This window comes from Silene latifolia, chromosome 7, assembly GCF_048544455.1.
Source record: "Silene latifolia isolate original U9 population chromosome 7, ASM4854445v1, whole genome shotgun sequence".
In the NCBI taxonomy this organism is placed as follows: domain Eukaryota; kingdom Viridiplantae; phylum Streptophyta; class Magnoliopsida; order Caryophyllales; family Caryophyllaceae; genus Silene; species Silene latifolia.
This window is the reverse complement of record NC_133532.1, coordinates 88,543,619-88,564,130: the sequence shown is the minus strand read 5'-3', so window position 1 is coordinate 88,564,130 and position 20,512 is coordinate 88,543,619. Positions and strand designations below refer to the sequence as shown.

At 37.2% G+C, this 20,512-nt stretch overlaps 1 protein-coding gene across 1 annotated transcript; it reads right to left on the bottom strand.

Annotated features, from left to right (window-relative positions):
- Positions 1-14,851: 14,851 nt before the first annotated feature.
- LOC141590337 (uncharacterized) lies at positions 14,852-15,702 on the bottom strand. The gene is made up of 3 exons (XM_074410934.1): positions 15,474-15,702; positions 15,125-15,420; positions 14,852-15,013 (listed from the first exon to the last, which is right to left on the bottom strand). Exons 1-3 carry the CDS (start codon positions 15,700-15,702, stop codon positions 14,852-14,854), a joined length of 687 nt encoding a protein of 228 aa, XP_074267035.1.
- Positions 15,703-20,512: the final 4,810 nt, after the last annotated feature.

Below are 20,512 nucleotides of genomic sequence, written 5' to 3'. Positions count from 1 at the left end.
GATTGGGAAGATGTTAGGGATGTTGATCCGTTAACTTCTTCGGATATCGGAGTTGTCAGGAGTGCAGCTGAGAGGATGAGCACTGTAGAGGCTACTTCTTGTAGCCAGAAGCCGAGCAAGTGGGCCATTCCGTGGCCATTCTTGATCAACTATTAGTTGATCGAATCTTTTTTAAAACATTTTATTTACTATTTTTTGTTAGACTATTTATCGTTTTGATATGCGCGAAACTTCACTTTAATTTGGTTTGCTTAGGATTTATTTAGGCTATAAACTTTACATTTGGGTTTAGCGCAATTTTGGGCGCTGTATTATGTACATTTGCAGGTTGTTAGACCATATTGACTCACGCTATTTGAGTTAATTCGAAGAAAGCACTGTCCTCGTCGGGTATATCGATCGATCGCCTGTGTGGTCGATCGACCGACCTCGCAGCTACAGGAGCTTCATTTGGATGCCCGGTCGATCGATCGCCTCGTGTGGTCGATCGACCACTTCCTTCTTTATGCACTTTTCGATCATTCCCCTGCTGTGTTTGGTCGTTTTGCGGAGCACGAAAGGGAGTTTTAGAGACTTTTCTCCTTATTTTCTTTCCTTTTCATTCATCTATCGCTTTCTTCAGCTTAATTCTTTGCACATAATTACCGCTTCAACTTTGTTTTCTCGGATAATGCACGGTATTTTCTATCCTTTCAGGTACTTATGGTAGCACTGCTGGCTACTGAAACCTCCTAGCTCACGCTGGTTTGGGGAGGTTTCCTTTTGCGCGCTTGAAGTCTTGTGAGTTTCCGTGTCTCCTTCATGTCTTTTTAGTTAATATTATCGCAAATTCCCATTTCCCTTGATTATTTTCTTATATGATTCTGCACAATGAGGGCGTTGTGTGATTTGGTTTGGGGAAGGGTTTTGCGTTGCATCCATTCTGTTTTGCATTCACGTTTACATTTTTGTCTTGCATTGTTGTTTATTTTCCTCTTATATACAGAAAATCCAAAAAAATTGAAAAAATTCAAAAATTCAAAAAACGTTCACGTTTATTTTAGCATTTAGTCGAGTCGGAACGTTAGTATTTCAATGATGACATTGCATTTTCATCTGTTTATGCGTAAGCCGTGCTAAATTGACATGTTATTAGTAGAATCACATATGCATATCTACGAGTTTTCGTTAATTTATTCGCTGAAGCTTGAGACTTTACTTAGATTTTTGGCAAACTATATTATATTCTGAGTTTTAGAGCCTTATAACTGGTGACATCTATGACCAGTTCATTTAGGAATGTGAGTAGTTACTCCTTATGAGACATGTTATATCAATATGCATAAATATGAACTTAATCTGCTTAATACCTGTATGCATTCGGGTTTGTGGTTGGTTGACACATGTGGAAGAGGCCACCCCTTTATTCATTTTTCCCATAAGCCTCACACTGCCAGAAATAGCCTTTTTGTCCTATTAACTACATCCTATATTTAGCCTGCCCTTGTCAAGCTAGTAGTTTTGGTTTTTGGGATTGTTACTTCATTTTTGGTTGCATATGCTCTTATTGAGATGATGTTGGAAAGATGAAAAAAAAGAAAAGAAAAAAAAGAATGAGAAAAAGAAAAAAAAAGAAAAAAAATCACGTGATTGAATCTTCATTAGTTGGTGATTTTATATTCCCATGTCGCAATTTAATATCATTTGGGGAATTAAGTTTGTATGGAGAATGTGAGATTTGTGCTTACTATTAGCACCGTTCTATCGTTTAATCTTGAGCAAGAAGTTGGAATGAATTATTAATTTGGTTCCCTTAGTTACTAGCTTGGCTTATAATTCTGTTTTTACCAAATTCGTCTTAGCCCCTTCTTACCCATACCTCACATATCCAAATTGTGCCTTCGGCATGTGTCAATGGTCTTTAATGGTTGGAATGCATATGTACGGTTGTAGAGATTATTTTCATATTAGATTGCAGGCATGTTCTTATAGGTCGTAGTTAGGTGAGAGTCATTACAAAATTACTTCTTTCTATCTTTTACATATATTCACCTGTGCTTATGTGTGGTATGAGCGACCCGTGAGAGTCCATAATGATAAGTCTCTATAGTTGACGGTTCAACAGTTTTTAACGACTACATAACTCGTTTGCATGGTTCATATTGCTAATTGATTGTTAGTTGTTGCATTAAACTGGTTTAGGCTTTATAGCTGCATTTCGCTCTGAGATTGAATTCATTCCATTAGGCTAGGATCGAGTCTAGTTCTTGCTTGGGGACAAGCAAGGGTTTGGTTTGGGGAAGTTTGATGCGTGTCCTAAATATGATGTTTTACACCCTATTTTACACGCATTTCAGAGCTCAATTATGTAGTTTATGCTACTATTTTCCCTATTTCCGCCTACTTTCGCGTTTTTGTGTAATATTGCAGAAATAGGAAGAATACGGCGGAAAATGAGCCGAATCCGTCCCCGAGTACTAGGCATTGGACCTGACGTGAAGTAAAGACTCGGGAAGCGAACTTGGTGCGCGTATCAAGGCTTGAAAGATAGATTTGCGAGAGTTTCAGAAGCGGATTACCAGCTGACTTGGTCTATAGACTGACCTACATGGTCTATAGACTCGTCGAATCTTTGAGCAGTTCTATCGCAGAAGAGCGATCATCGATCGATCGAGGTCCATGGTCGATCGACCACATGAGCTGACGTGCAAGTTTTATTTTAAGAAAGAAGCTTCTGATATTCTCGGCCTTTGGTCGATCGACTGGTTGATATGGTCGATCGACCACTTATGCAACCTAACGAGAATTAAAAGACTTTTACCTAAGCCCATTTGTAATTAGGTTTTGAGAAGGGTTTTACGTGACACTTCTATATAACGTAACTCCTTCCTACTGCTTTGGGGGATCGAAGTTTTTAGGATTCAATATCAAGTTTTTATTAATAAACATTCAATACAATTAGCTTTATTTTCGTTAATAAAGTTTGTGCTTTCGGATTCTTCTTCCTGCTTTCATTCGGTAATTCTGGTTCCTTAATTTCAGTTTTCTTCTATTCATTCGTAGATTAAGATTGCATAGAGTAGTTTCCCAAAGCCTTATTTCGTTTATGCATCTTATTTGCTTAGTTTATTTAATCATGCATCCAATTTCGTTAATTGTTAATTCCGTTGTTGTTATAAATTTTATCATGAGTAGCTAAACCCTTCGTGCTAAGATGTAGGGGGTCTGTAGTGTAGCCGGCGTAGAATTAGTAATCCCGAGTCGCGTCATGGTCGATCGACTGGCTTAGATGGTCGATCAACCGACTCACGTAAGATCAGCTCCGTTTTAATTGATTAAATTGCTTAATTTGACGAATCGAGTGCACGCGAGTAGCTGAATACTTAGTAATTGACCGACCCATTAGATCGAAAGATAGGGGAGGGAATTAGACTACCAATTGAAACGACTAAATTATACTGAGATCGAAAGATAGGTAAAATTTAGGCTTTTAAGAATCACTTTTCAGGGCGAGAGTTAGTACTAGTGATACTTAGGGATTCGTAGCTAGATCGAAAGATACTACCTATTAAGAATGGACCGAAAGGACTTCTTATTTTCCCATCTTACGTGAATATTTCAGACTTACCTAGGATACCGCCGTCGAATTTACAGTGAACCGACCATCTTAGCATCTTTTTAATATTTGATTTCATCTATTTTCTTTAATTGCTCATTTATTTCCTTTAATTTAGTTTTAAATTTTATTGTCATTAGTTATAGAATCATTCAAATCAAACCCCCCCAAAAACTGTTACTTTAGACTTAAATTAGACAACTTTAAATTGCTTGCCTCCTTGTGGTTCGACCCTGACTGCCACTATCTATAGTAGTAGTTTAGATTATAAATTTTATTTTTGATACTCTACGACGGTATCAATGACGTCCGTTTTACAATCCGAGCGCAATTAGACAAGCTGTCCGCCAATCCGCGCGTCCCGAGACTCAAGACGAGCGTCTCCCCTCCAAGACGAGCGTCTTCCTTTACCACTATCCGAGCGTCCCGCAGCCAAGATGTCCGTCTTGCAGCCAGACAATCCGAGCGTCTCCTCCACAATCCGCTCGAATCACGAGACAGGACCTCCGTGCCAAGACTCCAGACGCGCGGGACGAGCATATTGTGGCGGGACCAGCAACGTGATATACGCATCTCCCTTCGAGACTTGCATTTCCGTACTCAACACTTAGCAATGTTATTTACTAATCTACCCTTGCTTAACCTAATGATGTAATACTATATATACTCCATTTATAATAATCAAGAGAACCAAGTTCCCATAGTAGAAAGTTTTCTTAGATTAAACCAAGAGGTTCCCATAATAGAAAATCCTCTTAGATTAGATTAGGGGAGATTAGAATAGATTTATCTTAATAATTACACATTAGTCTTTCCTCAATCATTGTTCAAGTTTATTATTATTGGGTAATTGAAGACTATTGGGTTATTATTGGAGAATTGACAACTCTTCATCAATCAATCAAGTTTTCTTCTATTATTCTTTGCTTTATTATTTGGATCATCTTAAGTTTGGTATAATCTTTTTACTCTTTACTCTTTATTGTTTATTCCCTCATTATCTTATCATGTTTATACTTGTTGTGATGATTGACACCATTAATGACATGTTCCCCATGATAATGAGTGAGTAGTTACTTAGCTAGGATTAATGGGGAATTAGGGGAAACAAACATGGGAAATAATCCATGCTTAATCTAATATGTCTTCATAATTAAATTGCTTGCTTGTTGTGATTTCAACTTATGCACATGTTATGTTTGATGAAATGCGAGCCTATGAATCCTTGCATTTTTACCCATCACCTATCTCTTCAATGAGGCTTGTAAGACATAAACCAACTCGAGTCTCATTAGACCATGCATAAAGTTGAATAGGAGGAGACTAAGTCGACTTTTAGGTGTTGTACAATCTAATCGATTCGGCTCCAGGACCTAAATCTTCCTAGGGATTGTAAGATATACACTAACTCGATCCCATCACAACAATAATTGCTTGCTTATAACTTGAGAATATGTTTGTATGATCAACTCCCATAAATCCCCTATGAACCTATGATATCCTATCACTTTTAGTCATTTGTTTACATCTCTTAAATTATTGTTTGTTTTACTTCATCGCTTGCATTAGTTTAGACTCACCAACTACAAACCCATATCAATTGTGACACTAGCATAAATTGAGATAGATAGACTTAGAACCCAAAGCACACCGTCCCATGGATCGACCTCGACTTAACCACTAACTAGTTGTTTGTTGAGAATATAAATGTGTTTGATTGGGAGACACGACGACAAATCTTCCATCAATCTTCAAAGGGCACTCCCATGCTTTGACAAATAGGGTAGTCTCTTTCTGTCATCCTACCACCCCTTAGATAACCTAGCTTTGCCTCATCCTTGACTCTCTTGGACAGTTTATTATCTGACCAATATTTGATCAGAGGTAACTCAGAAGGTTGTACCTCCTTGTTGAATTCAAATCGGTGAATGTATGCTAAAATGAGCACTACAATACACCCACAAAGACACTTCATAGCTCCCGTCTTCAACCCCTTGATACCTTCAACCATCTTTTCAAAGACATACTTTGACCAGTTATAATGTTTGATTTTCTTCACGTCGTCACCGCCTTCAACAGCTTAAAATCAACTGAATATTTTGCCGTCGGCACTAAAAACGTGGACAGTGCATAGAGAACAAACATCTGCTTGAACTTATCACCACACGCACCCTTATTATTCTTAAAATCAGTATCCTCAGCCTGAATTTAAGAACTTATCACCACACGCACCCACGATGTTGAACTTCCTTCTCCATTTCTCTTTTAACTCAGTATCCTCAGCCTGTGATGCGCGACGAGTAGCAGTCAGCTCTACATCATTACCATCCATCGGCAATAAAAACATGTCATGCACATCAAAGTTTGACAGAACAAACTAGTCTGTAACAGAAACCTTGAACTTGAAATTGTTATGATCAAAGGCCTCGACAAGCAGGTATGTTAGCTCTGAAGGAACTACTGTTATCTTCAAGTTCAAAAGTCCTCCAAATCCAATTTCTCTAATAGCACTACTTTGTTGTGGAAAAAACTTGCTCATAACATCGACCAATGACTGGGCCTTGCATTTATTTGTGTATTCATCCGGCCTGTCATGAACATGAACAAGCCAATATTAGCACCACTACTTAAAGAGAGTTATAATGTTTATGTAAACAAACAGCATTAAGTTACAAAGTAATAAAGTTACAGTAACAATGATACAGTAAAGGTGTTACTGTAACACTGTTACATTAAATTTTATTGTTTGCCAAATAGAAAAAATACATACTTTTTAGACATATCTTCTTCTTTAGACTTCACGAGCATCTTTGCTTGTCTCTTCTCTATTTTAGCCCGCTTAATTGAGGTTTTGGATTTGTCGCTTGACTCATCCGACACCTCGTAATCTCCATCAATTTCTTCGTTAGATGATATTGGCTTATTTCTAGGTCTCTTTTTTGTTGTTGTTATTGGTTTCTTTGTTTCAGTCACCTTCATATTCAAGACTGCCTTTTTCGGTAATATTTTTCCAGGAACCTTCTTGTTCTCTTTCTTGTTAACTACCTTTTCTGATTTTTCCGTCACTGGATCCTTCGCCACTGAAATTTCCTTGACTGGAACTTTCTTTGTTAGTACAACCTTCTTAACAGGTGTGGTTTTTACCTTCTTCTCTATTGTCTTTTCACTTTCTTTGTCTGATCTCTTTTCTGTTGCCACCTCTTTTGGCAACTTTGAAGATTTTGTCATTGCTACCTTCTAGGGCTGCACCATTGTAACAGTAACATCTTTTGGCGACTTTTCTCTCTGCTCCTTTGCCACCGTCTTTGACTGTTGCGTTGGCACCTTCGCTGCCTTTTTGGTTGGTGCAGTTTTTGCCTTCTCCGTTGGTACCGTTGGATTTTTTGTTGCCTTTTCTGCCGGCTTCTTCAGTGCCTTCTGCATTGTCACCTTCAATTCTTTTTTCGTTGCCGTTTGTGGTTTATTTTTAGTTTGCTGGGTCCGCGCCTTTGTTGCCTGCTCTGTTGGAACTGTCGCTAGTTTAAGTACCTTTTTGGTAGGAGTATTTGTTGCCTTACATGCCTTTTCAGTCGACGCCTTCTTTGCAACAGTCTCTGATACCCGACCCACATTCTCAGCAGTATCTTTCCCCGCGTTCTCTTTTGTCGGAATTGACATCTTCTTTTTCTGCACCTTCTTGGTTGGTGCAATTTTACTCTTCTTTGTAACATCTGATTCCTTGGGCACTTCTGCTTTCCTGACATTGTTTTTTTCAAAATTCAAATATCAGAATAAAAGTAACAATAAAACAATAAAACAATAAAAAACTATTATAGTGAAAAAAAATTATGCTTCTAAAGCATGAGAAGGGATGACAAATGGAAAAAGAAGATAGCTCAAAAAAGAATGCAACTATGTTACAGTAACATGTAATATTTTTTAGATTTCAAATAATTATATTTAAACAAAAAAACTACATTTATACTGTTACTGTAACAATGTGACAATAATATTAAGTACTAAATTTCCATAAATTAATAACCCTATTAAGTTGATACGTGCATTTTATATAGTCTTTATTACTCATCTTATGATATTAAAATTACAAATTAATTTAAAGTGGTCTAAATCTACATGCATGCAAATAAAAGTATAAAAGATGGTATTAAACCATCTTAAGACAAAAGTTTCTTACATTGTATAAGGCAAGTTTTGGGCACAACATAAGCCTCTTATGCACGTATTTCTATGTTGTTCTCGCAGTTTTAGGCTACGAAATGCCCCGAATAGTCTACTTTGGTTTGTTTGGCTTTTATTGCAGGAATGGACCGGGAAGTAGCAGAATTGAGCCTTTTACTGTCCTTTTAGCTTGCGTTTTGGAGATGAGTGGATTTGGAGCGGAAATGCTAATGTCTTGGGATGCGCGAAGTCATTTTTGGAAGCTAAATCAACGAGTCATAGCTGACTGCATTGCTGAATTTCGATCGAGAGCTTTTGCTGACAAAAGTGCTCGATCGAAGCCTTTTGATGGGGAACAGTACTCGATCGAATGGTTCCCTTACTCGATCGAGAAGTGCATATTTAAGGTTCCTCGATCGAGTAGCATGTTTACTTGATCGAGAGGTTTCTTCATGAAGTTATTGGATCGAGGAGTTATAAAGTACTCGATCGAGTAATTAGCTGTTAGACGCAGGATTTTCGTATCTTGTTTTGTAACTTAGGTCAAATAATTGTCTCTCTTTTTTTTGGTGAAATGTGAGTAGGTATTATAGATCAACTATGCAAATATACAATCAGGGTTCAAAACAAGAAGCCTGCAGTACAGACTCCTATCAACAAGCCATATAAAAACAAAACAACAACAAACAAGGATGCTAAGTAGCAGATTGGTTAGCAGTAGGGACCAAACCCCATCTCCTAAGCCATTCTATGTCACCTCGACTCATATTTTTGCCAATCATGAGACGTATTCTTCGCTTAGCTTCCTCCCTGACACTAACAGCAACCTTGTCATGCCTCAACAGAGTTGCATTTAGTCGAGCATTATTCATTTGGTACCAGATATAGTATTAGCAGGCTGTCCACAGCAGCGAATGCACCCCTGACTTCAGGCTAAACCTACCTGAGCTTATCATAGACACATCTATTCTGAATCCACACCAGTTTTCAATATACTGCAACAACTTTTTGCTGTAATCACAGTTGAAGAAAAGATGCTCCACTGTTCCAGCTGCACATTCATAGTTGCAGCAATTGCTTTCCTGAGTATAGCCAATTTTGAAAAGCTTCTCCCTGACATTAAGCCCATTATTCATAGCAAGCCAAGTGATAACAGCATGCTTGGCAACATTCCATTTATTCTATACCACTGTATACTAGTCTTGTTTGTTTTGTCTATGTCTTAGCTGATACGGATATCAACACCTTAGATGAAGTGGTACTCGAATTAGGAGATCCTATGGCATCAAGAATGGTTCGAATCCAAAAACGTCAATATTAGCACATCAAACGTGGTTGGCCTGGGTGCTAACAATAGACAAGTGGTTTGCATGATCGCGCCTCAAGGACCCAAAATCCGCAAAGAAACTCCCTCCAAGCCATGAAGGAGCCATGGAAATGGTTCAATGAACCACATAGTTTTCAGCATTCTAGTTTTTATGTTGATGCATGTTTTTCTGCAAAGTCTAGCAATTTTTTTCTAAAAGTCTAGCATATTTTTCTTCTTAGTCAAGGATAATAATTAGTAACCTTGGAAATCATGCATAGCATTTAATTGTAACCTTGGAGCCCAAGGATTTCGGCCTATATAAGGACCGAAATGCCTCATTTGTAATCATCCAAGTTTTAAGAAAATTTCACATTGTGTGATATAAATCGTTGTTGCGAAAAACCTTTGTTTTATTCGACGCGTTTTCGAGTAAAACCCGATTATTCTCAATAGGTCTTGATAATCAATCACCATTGGTTGATCTATAGGTCTCGATCGAGCAAATATCCCTTTTATTTAGGTTTTACTTAGCTTCAAGTAACACGAATTGATCGGGTTGCACCTACTGCATTTGGGTCCTTCGTTTATTTGTTGCACAATTAAGACTTCCGCTCGCGATACGCATCAATTGTGGTATCAGAGCTTCGGCTCTTGATTTCCATTAATCGAGCCAATCCTAGGGTCTTGATTTCTTATTAAAAAAAAAAGGAATTTCGAAGATCCTAACTTTCTTCAAAGCCTTCGAGATGCATTGCGTAACATTCCGGAGTTTAACCCACCTTGGCAACCACGTCGGATTGAACGGGATGTTCAGGAATTCAAGTTGAGTTAATTACCCGAAGTCGCGGGAGGGACGGATCCTGGAGACTACCTCGAATGGGAACTGAAAATCGAACGCATCTTGATGACGAGAACTGTTGCAAGTACGCTATTTTAAAACTTAGTCGAGGAGCTTCGTTGTGGTACGAAGGCTTGAAAGCAAAGCGTGCTCGGGCTGGAAAGGAGAAAATATCGTCTTGGGAATCTCTTAATTAAAAGCAAACTACGCAAGAGATATGTTCCAACAACTTATAGGCTTACGACTTATCATAGGATCGCCGAACTTACCCAAGAGAGACTCAGTGTCTTGGAATACATCAATGAGTTTGAGAATCTAGCTTTGATTGGAGAATTGGAGGAGAGCGAAGAGTTAAAGATGTCTCGATTTCTTCGTGGATTGAATCGTAATATAACTAATTCGGTTGAATTACAATACTACGCTGATTTCAATGCCTTATGTAACTCGTGCCTAAAAGTTGAAGCTCAAGGGAAAGCTAAACTCACACCGACCTATGGTGAGAGTAGTCGGAGTTGGAGGAACGAGGGAGGATCGAAGGGAAGTCTGGGTAGTCGTGTTGTCGAACCCAATCCCAAATCAGTTTCTACCCCTAATTTCACCACAAAAACAACCGCTCCCAAAGAAACGAGTCTATCCAAAGTACGATGTTTTAAGTGCCAAGGATTTGGACACTATCAAAATGCGTGTCCAAACAAACGAGTAATTACTTTGAGAGAAGCTGTGTCGTTTCGAGATGAGTTGTTTGATGAGGAAGAGCGATTGGGTGATGTGTTCAATTTCGAAGAAAGGGAAGAGGAGGAAGAAGATGAGAATATCTAGTCGTACACCGCTCCTAGTTACGATTGGGCTTTGGTTCTTCGAGCCCTGTAAGCTCATTCCACATCAATTGAGTCGGAGCAAAGAAACCAAATATTTCACACCAAGTGTCAAGTAAAGGACAAGTGGTGTAGTCTAATCATCGATGGAGGCAGTTGTACTAATGCAGCCTCAAAAGAAATGGTGAGCAAGTTGGGTTTGGTTACAACACCTCACCCCAAACCCTACGCATTACATTGGCTTGATGACGGGAATAAGGTGAAGGTTACCAAGCAAGAGGAATGGGCTTTAACTATGGGGTCTTATGTCGAGAAGATCTTGTGTGATGTTGTGTCGATGGATACATGCCATGTACTCTTGGGGTGTCCTTGGCAATTCGATCGCAATGTAATACACCGTGGTCGGAGCAATGAGTATGAATTGGTCGACAAGGGCAAGAAGCTTGTTTTAAAGCCGATGGCGCTTAGTGCTATCCGTTCTATGAGTACTACGCAAGGAAAGGCCTCTATCATGTCTATGTTTTCTAGCGAGCAAGAGGTTGGTGAAGCCATTAAGGAGAGTGGTTGTGTTTATTTGATGGTGGTCAATGAAGTGCCAAGTGTTGGAGTAAAAAATGACCAATTAGTAGCACTCTTAAAGGAATTCGAGGATGTTTTCCCCGATGATTTACCGCCGGGTTTGCCCCCTATTCGTGGGATTGAACATCAAATCGATCTCATTCTTGGAGCTTCATTGCCTAACAAAGCGGCCTATCGATGCAACCCAATGGAGACAAAGGAGTTACAACGACAAATTGAGGAATTAATGGACAGAGGTTATCTTCGTGAAAGCCTAAGTCCATGTGCCTTTCCTACTCTCCTTGTCCCAAAGAAGTATGGGACTTGGCGAATGTGTATTGATAGTCGAGCCGTGAACAACATAACTATCAAGGACCATTTCCCTATTACAAGGCTTGATGACATGCTTGGTAAGTTACATGGTTCCGAGATCTTCTCTAAGATCGACTTGAGGAGTAGTTATCACCAAATACAAATAACGGAAGGGGACGAGTTGGAAACCACGTTCAAAAACAAACATGGGTTATACGAGTGGATTGTCATGCCATTCGGATTAACTAATGCTCCAAATACTTTTATGCGACTCATGAACGAGGTGCTCAAACCTTTCTTGGGCAGATTCGTGGTCGTCTATTTAGATGACATTTTGGTGTACAGTCGAGATAAGGAGGAGCATTTCAAACACCTTCGAGAGGTGTTCGACACACTCCGAGGGCAGAAACTTTATGGAAAGAAGGAGAAGTGTCCGTTCTTGGTCGAGAGTGTCATCTTTCTCGGCTATGTGGTTTCTAAAGATGGAGTTTCGGTTGATCAAACCAAGATTGAGGCAATCAAGTCGTGGCGTACTCCTAAATCCGTCATGGAAGTCCGGTCATTGCATGGACTTGCTTCGTTTTATCAAAGATTCATTCGGGATTTCAGTACTATCACTAGTCCTATAACCGAGTGTTTGAAGAAAGGAGCATTTGAGTGGACCGCGGCTGCTCAAAAGGCTTTCGTGACGATTATTCAAAAGCTTTGTGAGGCACCGTTATTAGCACTCCCGGATTTTACACAACCTTTTGAGGTAGAGTGCGATGCAAGCGGTGTTGGGATTGGAGCCGTATTGGTGCAAGAAAAATGACCCATTGCATATTTTTCTGAGAAGCTGAGTGGTGCTAGACTCAATTATTGCACATACGATAAAGAGTTCTATGCAATCGCAAGAGCTCTTAATCATTGGAGCCACTACCTTCGCCCGAATCACTTCATCTTACATTCGGATCATGAATCATTAAAGCACATTAATGGGCAGCAGAAGTTGAATTCGAGACATGCCAAATGGGTAGAGTTGCTACAATCGTTTCACTTCTCTTCAAAGTATAAGGATGGAAAAAGCAATGCGGTGGCAGATGCTCTTTCCCGACGCTATTCTTTATTGAATGTGCTCGATGTTCGCCTACTTCGATTTCAAACCTTGAAGAATTACTATGAGAATGATTCTGATTTTGGGGAATTATTTGAGAAATGCAAATCAGGAGCACACGACGAGTTTATCATTCAAGATGATTTTCTTTTCAAAGGAAATAGGCTTTGTGTGCCTTAACATCAAGTTCGGGAGTTATTAATCCGAGAAGCTCATGGAGGTTGACTTGATGGACATTTCGGTGTCAATAAGACTTTGGAGATCCTAAAGGAACATTTCCATTGGCTTCGAATGCAAGGTGACGTGCAAAATGTAGTCCGGAAGTGTGTCACTTGTCATGTTGCGAAAAGTACCTTCAAACCCGGAGAATACATACCATTACCTATTCCTAGCCGGCCATGGGAGGGCGTGTCCATGGATTTTATTGTTGCTTTGCCTCGTACTCAAAGGGGTAAGGATGCAATCATGGTTGTGGTGGATTGATTTTCCAAAATGGCTCATTTCATAGCATGCCACAAGATGGACGACGCTAGCAATGTGGCTGATTTGTACTTCCGAGAGATACTCCGTCTTCATGGAGTTCCGAGAACAATAGTCTCTGATCGTAACTCCAAGTTCTTAAGTTATTTTTGGAACACCCTATGGAAGAAAGTGGGCACCAAGCTGTTGTTTAGTACGTCTCACCATCCCCAAACCGATGGACAAACAGAGGTGACGAATCGCACTCTTGGAACATTGTTGCGTGGTCTCGTAAGCAAGACTCAAAAGGATTGGGACTTAAAGCTCGCTCATGCCGAGTTCGCCAACAATCGATCTTCGACATACGCAAGAAAGCACTCCTCATTTGAAATCCTGTATGGCGTGAATCTCTACCTACCACTTGATCTTATCCTTTACCGGAAGATGAACTAGTACATAAGGATGCGGAGGCAAAGTTAAAAGCAATGATCAAGCTACATGAGCAAGTGCGAAATAGAATTGAGACCATCAACGAAATATACAAGCGAAAGTCTAACAAGAATTGCCGATCTAGGGTCTTCAATGAAGGAGATTTGGCTTGCGTACACTTGAGAAAGGATCGATTTCCGAGAAAGCGAAAGAAACATTTAATGCCACGCGCGGAAGGTCCTTATAAGGTGATTTCAAGGATCGGTGATAATGCCTACAAGATCGAACTCCCTGGAGACTCTGGTGTTTATGCCACCTTCAACATAGGCGATCTCTCTCCTTATATCGACGACGATGGGATTGAGGACAATTCGTTTTCAAAGGGGAGGAGATGATACGGATATCAACACCTTAGATGAAGTGGTAATCGAATGTGGAGATCCTATGGGCATCAAGAATGGTTCGAATCCAAACACGTCAATATTAGCACATCAAACGTGGTTGGGTGCTAACAATAGACAAGAGGTTTGTATGATCGCGACTCAAGGACCCAAAATCCGCAAAGAAACTCCCTCTAAGGCGTGAAGGAACCGTGGAAATGGTTCATTGAACCACCTAGTTTTCAGCATTCTAGTTTTTATGTTGATGCATGCTTTTCTACAAAGTCTAGCATGTTTTTTTCTAAAAGTCTAGCATGTTTTTCTTATTAGTCAAGGATAATAATTAGTAACCTTGGAAATCATGCATAGAATTTAATTGTAACCTTGGAGCCCAAGGATTTCGGCCTAGATAAGGACCCAAATGCCTCATTTGTAATCATCCAAGTTTTAAGAAAATTTCACATTGTGTGATAAAAATCGTTGTTGCGAAAAACCTTTGTCTTATTCGACGCGTTTTCGAGTAAAACCCGATTATTATCAATAGGTCTTGAGAATCATTCACCATTGGTCGATCTATAGGTCTCGATCGAGCAAATATCCCTTTTATTTACGTTTTACTTAGCTTCAAGTAACACGAATGGATCGGGTTTCACCTAGTGCATTCAGGTCCTTCGTTTATTTGTAGCACAATTAAGACTTCCGCTCGCAATACGCATCATTAGCCATTCATACCCATGTTTGACAGAGTAGCCATCCAGATCACGGGACCATTGATCATGCACATATGCCAATTTCATCTTTTCTTTTACCTTACAGATAGATTTCCATGCCCAAGCAGCATCTGCAGGTGGACTATAGTCCTGCCACCTGCCATTCTTCAGGTATATGTGATTTATCCACCTTACCTAGAGTCTATCAGCCTTACCATATATCCAATCTACCAGTTTGGCCACAGTGGCAACATTCCAGGTCTCAGATTTTTTGATGCCCAATCCCCCTTCCTCCTTTGGTAAAGTGACTTTATCCCAAGTAATGAGAGGGACCCTGTGGTAATCTGAGCTCCCATCCTATAGAAAATTCCTACAGATTGCTTCAATTCTTTTGATTACTGCTTTAGAAATAAGGAAAATACCTCCCTAGAATGATTAGAGGGTATTCAACACAGAGTTGATGAGTACTATCTTGCCAGCATAGGACAGTTTCTTAGCTCCTAGACTCCTGATCCTATTAACCATCTTTTCAGTCAGGATATTACAGTCTTTTTTGGTGAATTTCCCTGCTTGAATAGGTACCCCTAGGTATCTAAAAGGCATGCTGCCCTCAACAAAACCAGTGACTTGTTGTATATCAGACTTCAGTTCCTGTGCAACCCCATTAAAATAGACCTCTAATTTAGTATTATTCATCTTCAAACCAGAAGCTTTTGAAATCAGGAGAAAGCTCTGATCAACAGCATAATAGATTGAGCATTGCCCTTGCAGAAAATTAAGAGATCATCAGGAAACATCAAATGATTTAGTTTTATACCCTTGCACATAGGATGATATTGAAATGGCCATCTATCAGTGGCATATTTGATCATTCTAGTGAGGTATTCCATACACATTGTAAAGATTAGAGGGGATATTGGGTCTCCCTGCCTGAGAGTGCGTTTGCCTTTGAAATATCCAAAGCTACTTCCATTGAGACACAAAGAGAAGGATGTTGTCTGAACACAAGTCATCACCCTTTGAGTGAAGGACTCAGGGAAGCCCATCTTATGAAACAGTTGAGCAACAAAGCCCCATTAAACAGTATCATATGCTTTTTGAAGGTCAATTTTAAATAGACATAATGGTCTTTCCTATAAATAGGAATGACGTCAATTAGGCCGGGCATCTTTTTCCATACTATTTTCCCTTGATTTCTACACTGTTGAACCTTCCTTTGCTCTTCCTTTGCTGGATCCTAAACTTCTGTAATTCCTTACTCATTTAATTTAATTCTCTGTGCATATTTTATATCATGTTTGTTCTTATTTCGTTCATTGTTATTGCTTCACTTAGTTTCATGAATAGCTAATACCTTAATGCTAGGATTAGGGGAACCATGATAGTTAATCGATGATGCTTTAATTGGTTTAGAAGGTTTTGTTTTGAGAATTGTTTGATAGCAATATAATTGTAATTTTTAGGTTGAACGCATGCATCTAAATCAATTAATCCGGTTAAATTCAGACCTAGATCGAGAGATTGGAATGAATAGACCTGTTATGAACAATAGACTACACTAATGAGGGCGAGAGCTAAGTTAGTAGTATTTTAGGGCAGATAGCGGACCGAGAGGACCTTTCCACTACCCTTCTCACATCAGACTGACTGACCTACCTTTAGCCGATTTGTATAATATCATGGTGAACCGACAACCTGGCATCTCTCTCTTTATTTGATTTTCATCCTCTTTACTCTTGTTTTATTACTCTTTAGTTTAGTCAAACAACTCAAACCCCCGTTTTGTGACAATAGACAGACCGAATGATATGTAGATAGTGACCGCCTCCCTGTGGATACGATACCCGACTTACCTCTGCTTCATTAGTAGAGCCAGTTGGTTTTATTTTTGATAGGGTTGCGACATCGATGTCAAATTTTGGCGTCGTTGCCCGGGAGGCAACTATTTTATTTACTTGTTTTATTTTTGTCTGTCTCTCGTCTCAAGGAATTTATTCCTTGAGGCAGTTTTTATCTTTTTCCTTTAGTGTTATTTTGATAGGTCCTACAGGTCCTACCTAGACAGGATTCTAGGAGAAAGATCGTCAAAGGGAAGGCTTGAGTACCTTTGACCCTTCTACCAAGATGTCTAGTGTCTCCATAATTATAGCACAGTTTGAAGCTCAGAATGCAAGATCTGACAAGCTGGAGAGTAAACAACCTTGGGGTAGTCCACCTCAGTTCCATACTATGGCGCAACAGTGTTGGAGTAAGTGTCCTCAACAATAGTGCGATCACATGTTTAAATCTCATGATAAGAATACGTAAGGGATGTTTTAATTATATAGTCAACTGATCAACATTAATCAGTAATGATTGGCTAACTAGAGTTTGACATTACTGTCGTTTGATGATGGTGATCAGTTGATCCCTTAAGGTCACACGTATAGGACAATTCCCTTAATAGACAAATTAGTTAATTGTATAATGATACAAGTTAATTAATTCCTTAAAATTGAACGATTTTTATTTGTGAGTGAGAATAAGTATCTTATTGTAATTTGATTAAATAAGATTCATTTAGTAATTGAAATATTTTCATTACTAAAATTGATTATTGTTTATGAAACAATTGAGATAAGAATGAATGGTTAATTATAATTACAAAATGTTGTGAATTATATTAACATGTCCCATTTTATACCATGTAATAATGAATTACTAGACAATTTGTTATATGTAATTTAATTAATGTATATATAATGATATTTAATTGTTAAATATGCATTAAATTAATTAATATCATGTTACATGCTACATGTGACATACTGTGTGACAAATGACAAATTGATAAAATAAAATGGAAACCTACATTTTAGGGAAGAGAAAAAGCAAAAGGGAGAAGGCCATGAATTGGACTTCTAGACCCCCAAACCGGCTTCCCCTTCTATTTTGTAGAGAAAATTGTTCTCTATTATCATTCATGCATTTTTCTTATTCTCTTATACATGCTTCTCCAAATTTCTCTCTAAAAAATAGTTTTAGATCTCATAAAATTTGTTCATCTAAATTCTAATATTATAATGCAAGATTACTAGTGTAGTAATATATATATATATATATATATATATATATATATATATATATATATATATATATATATATTAGAATCGTTTTAAGGGTAACTAGTATATTAATCTAGTTAATTAATATATTAGTTTTAAGGGAAAGTCTTGGGTGTAATTTTTAAGGAGGATCTCTATACTTGAGGTTGAAGGATCATCCATATTTTAAGCACAAGAACAAATAAGGAAGGTGTCCTTATTGTGCTCTAACTTTTGAACCAACAACAATGTAAGAACCATTGTTTTCTTCTTTTATTTATACTTTAGTTATGCATGCACTAGATCTTAAGAACTCATATTAAAATGTTAATTAGTTCACCATTAGAAAAGTCTAAATAATAGGTATATGAACCTAATAATTGGTATCAGAGCATAGGATGTTGCATGCATAATCGATTTATAGTTTTTCGAGTTATAAGTAACTTAATTAAAACTAATAATTTGTGATTTATTAGATAAAGTCATGAAATCATAATGCATGTCGTATATTTTGGTCCTAAAATGTATTTAGGTCATTTTTATCATTTATGGTATTTTGTTGCTCATTTTAATGATTTTTAGTGATTTTATTATATTTTAATGGTTAAAATGGTATTTAAAATACTAAAAATAGTTAGACATAGTTTCTGACCTTGAAATTTTTATATGACCTCACATGCATATTTTACTTATTGTATGTGAAATTTCGTATAAATTTGAGTTATTTTGCATGATTTATGATTTTTATGAGATAAAAATGGATTAAAAGGAGGTAAAATGGTTAAAAATAGTTAAACTTCGAAACATGCCATGAAATTTTAATATGTTGTCACATGCATATTTTAATCACTGTGTGTAAAATTTAAGATGAACTTGATTCATTTTGTATGATTTAGGAATTTTTAGTGTAAAAATGACATAAATAGTGACTATTTTAGCATAAATAGCTAAAACAAATTAAATTGCATGATAAAATTATTTTAGGTTGTATTTATATCCCACTTATCAGATATAAATTTGTAAAATTGATTATATTAATTTTCGTATGCTTTCGATATTTTATTTGATTAAACCGATAAATCGCAACTACATTTTCTCGAAATAAATTGGAAAATTTTAAACCATGATTTTTGACATTATGAGTGTCATGTATATATTCCAGAATGTTCAAAAATTTAAAATTCAAATTTTGAAATTATTGTAATTTAATTTGGATTTATTTCATAAAAGTTATGATTTTAGGGTAAAAAATGAGCATAAATATTATATCAAGTTGAATTATTGTCAAAAATTAAGTAATGACTAATTTCTTAGTCCTAAGAGATTTAGGATAATTGACTTGGACTAAAATTATATTTTAGTATTACTTTGCGATTTTAATAAGTTAAAAATCGTGAATATCCATAAAACCGGGTTATATGATCGATATAAGTTAAATAGGGCGATTTTGCACATAATTGTTGGAGTATGTGTCCTCGACAATACTGCGATCACATGTTTAAATCTCATAATAAGAATACGTAAGGGATGATTCAATTATATAGTCAACTAATCAACATTAATCGGTAATGATTGGCTAACTAGAGTTTGACATTATTGTCGTTTGACGGTGGTGATCAGTTGTTCCCTTAAGGTCACACCTATAGGACGATTCCCAAACTGTAAAGTTAATTAATTGTATATCGATACAGATTAATTAATTCCTTAAATTGAACAAATTTTATTTATAAGAGAGAGTTTTATATTTTATTGTAATGTGATTAAATAAGATTCAATTTAGTATTTAATATGTTATATTACTAAAATTGGTTAATGTTTATGAAAGATTTGAAATAAGAGTAATTAGTTAATAGTAATTGCAAAATGTTGTAGATTATATTAACTAGACTTAATATGACCCATTTTATATACATGCATGTAATTATGAATTACTTGTTAATTTGTTAAATGAAATAAATTTAATATATAATGATATTTAATTTGTTAAATATGCATTATTATGCCTAATGACATGTTACATGTCACATGTCACACAAATTACAAAGATAAAATGGAGGTCCATTTTAAGTGTATAAAACCGGTTGTTGTAGATGGTTAAGGCAATGTTGGTTTTGTTTTTTAAATGATAAAAAAGATAATGATAACATGCTAAGACCTAGATTACCTACCTAGAGCATTGATAAGACCAAAAAAAAAAAACAAATGCATGCTCTTGGGAGGGTGAAAACCGGCTTCTTTATGAGACAAACGAGTTCTTATTTTTCTTCATGCTTATGAAAAAGCTCATCTCTGTTGTAGTTTTTGTATTAAAAGATTACAAGTATGTAAATAGTACAAACAAAGGCACTAAAACAGAAATGAAAACAATATAAGACGGTTTATTACACCCAATCGAATCGTGTTAAACACACTTTCCTTAGAGTATTTCGACCCTATAGCCTTTGGGTATCACGAAATCTCTGTAGGATAAGACGATTCCTTTGTCTTAAGGCAAACAACAAAGAACAAAGAACAATAAGAGAGTTTTATTTTTACTTTGTTTTTGTCAAATACGAAAATAAATGCAAATGTGTATATTTCGTATGTTTTCACACATTCAGAAAAGTTTATATATGTGCAATACATACACATGCATAGCACACTTATTGAGACGATTAGGATGTTGGTTTTAATGCCAACCAATCATTAGTTAATACAACCGAATGATAACTGCCAAAAACACATGCACACATACGCGAAAATGCAGAGAGGCATCAACCCCTGTCGGGGATAT